The 6,346-nt window shown below is 30.6% G+C and overlaps 1 protein-coding gene across 1 annotated transcript in view; it reads right to left on the bottom strand.

Annotated features, from left to right (window-relative positions):
- Positions 1-3,156: 3,156 nt before the first annotated feature.
- The window catches only part of LOC106678558 (very long chain fatty acid elongase 1), a 22,557-nt gene continuing 19,367 nt past the window's right edge, over positions 3,157-6,346 (bottom strand). The window contains exons 7-8 of the mRNA XM_014417134.3: positions 6,183-6,322; positions 3,157-4,533 (exon numbers count right to left, since the gene is read on the bottom strand). Coding sequence (XP_014272620.1) covers positions 4,372-4,533; positions 6,183-6,322 — 302 coding nt within the window. The 3' untranslated portion in view covers positions 3,157-4,371. The remainder of the gene's footprint in view (positions 4,534-6,182; positions 6,323-6,346) is intronic.

Here is a 6,346-nt window from a genome sequence, read left to right as displayed (position 1 = left end):
ATTGTATGAAAGTTTCGCCTCTGAGTGGCTTGTTGATCTTCTAACTTGGTGAGGAAGAGAAACAAGATGAGCTAATTGACAACTGTCATTACATTATTGTTATTGTGATACGTTGCTTTATTAGTTTTTAAAACATCCATACAATACTAACACAATCGAAATACGAACTACGAGTAAGTAACCTAATACGACAAGAAACAAAACGGTGACGAGCTCTGCTGGTCTGTTGCGTGACGCCATTCTCTATTTAACATACTTAGTAACAGAGTCAACCATGTTAAATGATATTCGTTTTAACATGGTTCAACAAAGAAATATTCCTCCATTTAAAATAAGTTTTTCCATTGAACATGTTAAACTAAAGATCATGAATACCCCTAATACAGAGATGTTTCCAGTAGGTTCAAGTTAAAATGATCTCAGGTCTTAAATAAAGATATCTTTTTAATAATAACTTAACGGTTTGATTAGTTGGACAAGGAACCTCTTGAATACTTTTTAAATTATTCTGATGCTGAAATATTTTACGAGGAATTTTTGTAACTTTCTCACATGTAATTGATGTTGTAAATAAGTGAAATAATCGCATATCTTGGTATCCAATAATTATTACCTAATGGATACGAATGACGTCCTTCGTATTCCTCATTAATTTACATACTGAATAAATTCACAGTAACCGAGAGGTCCGGCTTTTAATGTAAATTCGTCTATCCTTCAATGGAATTAGTACGTTATGTTTTCCTGCCTTTCAAATATACCCGCTTATATATGCGCTTCAGATATATATATATATATATATATATACTACACACAATATACAATATACCCTGTTGGTAGATTTGAGCATTGGGGCTAAAATTTAGCCAGCTAAGGTACAAACTAATAACTAAATAGTTATCGGAATAGTTCCTCTAAAAACTGGAACTAATTTAATTATTGACAGTTAGCTACCGCTAAATCTTTCAACTAAATTAGTTGTAAGTTGGAATGGACAACTAAAAACTATTTTAGCTATTGATACTTGGCAACTAAAACTAATTAAGATTAATTATCTGTAGCTGTAATAAAATTGATAACCAATTATTTAACCCTGTTAGTGGTTACCCAAAAATATTGGGTATCCCTATATATGTTTTCGGAGGTGCAGACAATTCAAATAAAATCGATTTTATGATCGCACGCTCTCTAATCGATTTATTTTAACTTCTCGGATTGTTAACATATTAGGGCCCCTATATTTGTACTCTTATTCGGAGGTGCTGAAAATGAAAAAAATTGATATGCAAGCGCGCAATAATCATTTTATTTTCAGCACCTCCAAAAACACATATAGAGACCCCAATACGTTAAAATATCGAAAATCAAGAGTTAAAATAAATCGATATGCAAGCTCGTGATCATCAACTTACGAGAAGCTTAGGGACCATCTAAACTGCATGAAATATTGCAAACCAAACCTACGTAAGTAAATTAGAACTGGAGACATAGTAAATGTTTGAGAAACTTTTCTTTAGTTGATACTACTTTTTCTTCGTTATATTACAATAAAATCCAAAAAAATATATGAAGAGTGAAAATAGGACTTTCCAGCAATTATAGGAACGATGGATTAGGATAAAATTGTGAATTGAGGAGAATATTTTCGGTGGACGCTAGACATCTACAGAAAATAAATCAGTCAAAAAATTCATCATTCAATAATATATGAAAATTCATATTTAAGGGTCTCAAAAGGCCCTTAAAGGACAAAGGAAGCCTTAAGGTACGAGCCCTAGTGCGCTAGGGTTAACCATACCACAGCTGTCAATAATCTTAGTTTTTTTAAAAATTATTTATGGACTTTATTTACTAAATTTATTTAAAATTACTTTGAGGGATGCCAATTAATTTTAATCGAGTAGAATTTTATTTGCACCATGGAGCGGCCCAGGAATCGAGTGAGCGCCTTTTAGACGGAGCTGCACCTTATTCACCTACACCCATACAGTAGGTCCAGCCCATCTATGCGTCTGCTTCTCCTTTATCTTCTACTATTGGTGGCTCCCTATTGACTATTGATCCCGAATGACCAAGCCCATCTTCCATCCGAAGATGAACTCCTGAAGATGGGATAATTCTTCTCCTCCATCAAACGAGGGGAGTTCCAGCCCATGCCTCTTCACTTCATATTTAATGACATCCTTCTTTAGGATGAGGTCAGTGGCATCCCTCCGGCTAGCATCTGCTCTACCTCATGCGACACCGTTCTGCAGGTCTTGGTGGTGCCAGTCTCTTGTTCTATCCCTTAAATACTCCAAGTGAGGATTGGCTTCAAATCGCCCTCTTATCTTTAGCTACCTCTTCCTCCGATCTAATCCTCTCTCCTTGGATGACTAGAGTGATAGGATGAGCCCTATCAGTGAGCCCCTTACGGCCGGTATTAAGTCATGTGTACAAAAAAAGACATTACGGAGGTTCTTCCATTGGGCAATCAGAGTCAGGATGTACTTGGGAGGCTTCTTGATGACGCTGGGAAGGAGGGAGAGAACTTTGGATTGCTCCTATTGGCCACTTTCTATATGATAGTGCTGTCTTCTCTTCCAACACTGTGTCCACCTCGTTTGGTATATTTATGAAGAAGACTGTTTGAATGATTTTTTTTTTTTTAATGATAACCTCAAGAAAACCCTATAGAGGAAATAAATATGTCAAAATAGGAAACCACACCTCAACCTCGAAACTTTTAAGTATGGTAAAGTTTTAGAGGAGAAAGCAGGAAGGAACCAACAGATGAATCTGCCTCCTTATTTAAAATACTAATGATTCTAGTGGATTTGTAGAAGAGGGAGACTACGACTTCTGGCTTGATACTTGAAGCACCCCTGCCTTCTGGTTGGATCGTGAGTCTTTTTTTTTTTGTCCTTAAACAAATTTATACATTAATATAGACAAAATTGTAAAGTTATCAATAAATAAATAAAAATTATTGATAATATCACAATTTTAAACATACACTAATGTGTGAATTTAGTCCAGGCAATGATAGATAAAAAAACAATCTTACTCATAAAATTGTCACCTGGATCCCTTATCTTGTCACAAATATTTTTGTAAAAAAGATAAATACTTGAAAAATATGGATGTAGGAAGAGAGGAAACAATTAAATACAAACGCCATGGTACCTTCTTTGTATTTTGTTTTTTTCTAATATATAAGTTTTAATTACAAAACTATTTGTTTACATAATTATGAAAGCCACACTAAATGTATAAATATCCCAAACTTTTAAGTATTTATAACAGGACAATTTCTTTTTAAAACTTACACAAAAGAGAATATTTGTTTTAGTGGTAAATTTCTTTTATTGGCTGAAACATGTGGCAGTTTATTTTAAGAAAAGGTATATTTTAGAGAGTTGCAAGTTTTGAAACATGGTGATTATTTTTGTAGAGCGAGCGAGGGTGAATGTTCATTATTATCATAGATAAATTTTCAATTCTTTTTAGTTTTCTTTAATTTAGTAAGCAAATTGAACTCCTAATAGATCAGCTATAAAAAATTTCAGGTAGGATAAATGATTTATTTGGTTAGGACTCAAAATATTATTTATTGTAGGGGTTAATTTGGGTTTTTTAAAATAATTATATCGGAATATTAAATTTTTTCTCTTCTTTAGTTTTAATCTTTCTTTTGGTATGTTTTATGAACCTGAGAAATTTGTTTAGGGTTATACCAAGGTATATTACGGATTTTGCACTGTCAAAGTGATGAGAGTGCAGTTAATGAAAATATTATTATTGATTCCTAGTCAGCACTACTATACATGGTATAGCTCATAATTGATAATTATAATTGTTCCAATAAATAAAATCAAAGAATTATAATTTTTTTTTTATTAAATATTACTTTTTGTGTTTAATTTAATTCTTTATTTGGTGGTCACCTTTTTCTTAATAACAAAAAAAATGTCCTATTATTTTCTTTTTTTTTTTAATAAACTTGTAGCCATATTTAAGGGGTAAAAAATAATTCATAACATTTCTAAATGTCTCAAAATAAAACCAGTTTTCAAAAGTGAACTAGCTTACAAGGATAAACTGCAGTTGAAGTATATGTCACACAAATAATTAACCTAAATAATATATTTTTTTCTATGTAATTTACAAGAAATAATTATTGAATCACAAATCTGTAAATATTTGGCAAACACTTTTTGAAAGAGGTTCTATTGATCATATTCAAAAAATTACTTTCTAAAATGTCAATGATATAAAATTTAATACTAGGCTTATTTTTGTTGTTTTTAATGAAAATTGAGATCTTTTTTTTTAATCGCCTTATTCCATGCCAGCTTCAGGATTATACTGTTAAAAATAGTATTGTGGCTTTTACTGCTTCTTATTTTTCTTCATATATGTTGTCCTGTAATAATTTGAGAAGAGGCAAAAGAGTATGCCAAATTCACTCACCCATATAACCAAGAAAGCGGTAAGGTAGTGGCAGGTAAATGAGTATAACACCAATATTATCAGCAAGATTACCATTTCGAGCTGAAAATTAAAAAAAAAGTTAAACAAAACATATTTCAATAGGTAAGTAAAGTAAGCTGGATTATATTTATAAGTCGGGGAAATGAGCATTTAAATAAAAATAAAATAAAACAAATATATATATAATAAAAAAAAAGTTCAAGATATTTTAAAGAAAAAGAAAAAAATAAATAATAAATTGTTTGTATATTTTAATATTTAAAAATTATTTTTAATTAAAATAAGTCAGAATTTTTAGAGTTTTAATTTAATTCTCATTTCTAAAGTATACTTTTGAAGATGACCAGGTCAAATAAAAAGATTAAATGTTAAATAGAATATGAGAATTTTAATTTTATTACATATAACATTATAGACTCTTAATCTCAGGACGGGTTTCTAGGCAATCAGAACAGTCAACTAAATTATTATCTACCTTTACAAATATAATTAAAATTCTATTTTGTACAACACAAACCTATTTATACAATCTTCTTTTGATGATGGAGGGCTTTCTTTGTCTTCCTTTTCGACAAACTAACACTTGCTGTAAACAATCTTTTAGTAAACAAACACTGACAGTTAACAAAGCATTTGTCCTCTAAAAGTTTTCACTCATCTCATTCACTGGCGATCGAAAACAAAGATTCCCTTATTCTTCTTGGATGACTCTCCGATGTCTTCTTTTTCAAGATTGGAAGACTAAATAAAAGATGGTGAGGACCTCCTCATCCAGGAAACATCATTCCCCGCCCATGTCAAAACAACGAAAACATTTCACCAACCGTGCATTTTGCAGCACAACAGTTTTAGGTTTTTGCATGTGATTTTCTTCATGAACAATATTCTTGAATTCTATTTTTTCTTAAATTTACTGCAACTAAAATTATGATGGGAAGTTAAATAAAGTTTAAAGTATTTGAATCTGGACATGGTCGCGATTCAACGAACTTTGGCGTGACACGCCCCGCCATCTTCTTTGTTTTGAATAAAGATATTTCTACTCCGTATTTGACTGAACAAAATTGGTTAGCTTTCTTTTTTGGTTTAACAAAGTAAATGAATAATATTGAAACGTTACATAACACAAAACATACGAAAAATCATTTATATATAAAAAAATAACTATTTATCCATAAAAGAGTATAATATAATATATATATATATATATATATATAGTTGACTGTATTACTTAAAATATAAAGAAGGTTTGCGGTCAAAAAAGAACAAAATCGTTTTCAATTATTTGACTCCAACCCTGACCATCTCTTACATATTTTAAAAAATTGTTGGGTTTGATGAAGATACACTAGTTCGCCCCAATCAGGTGAGTTCAGTCCCTTTTTATTTATTTATTATTTTTTACCCCCAACAGTTTTGTTCCTTTTTATTCAAAAAATAGAATAAAAAGAAACTAAAGTAGAATTAACAATTTGAGAGTAAGTTTTGAAGGTTTAATATTTTTCACCCTAAATTATATGAATCTTCTCCGGATTTTCTTTTTTATTTATTGCAAATTAATCTTCTTTAAATGACCCCTGGTGTTCAAAATTATATGAATCTTCTATTAATGAACAGTCAAGGAGAAAGTCCAAAACATTCAATCTTATTTTATTGCTAGAGTGATTCTTCTGGGACTTATTAATCCACAGTATACCAATTATACTTACAATCAGCATCATACTCATGTACTTCTTCAAATAATGATATTTCTGATCAGACGAATGATTGATACCACATAACAAGTAGTAAAAATGAAGGATGACATGAAGAGTAGAATTTAAACAAATCATTTTTATAAGTACTTCCTCTGAAACAGTAACAAAACAAAAAA

Source organism: Halyomorpha halys, unplaced genomic scaffold, assembly GCF_000696795.3.
Source record: "Halyomorpha halys isolate HHAL.00 unplaced genomic scaffold, Hhal_1.1 Scaffold147.1, whole genome shotgun sequence".
In the NCBI taxonomy this organism is placed as follows: Eukaryota; Metazoa; Arthropoda; class Insecta; order Hemiptera; family Pentatomidae; genus Halyomorpha; species Halyomorpha halys.
This window is presented reverse-complemented; position numbering and strand designations above follow the sequence as displayed.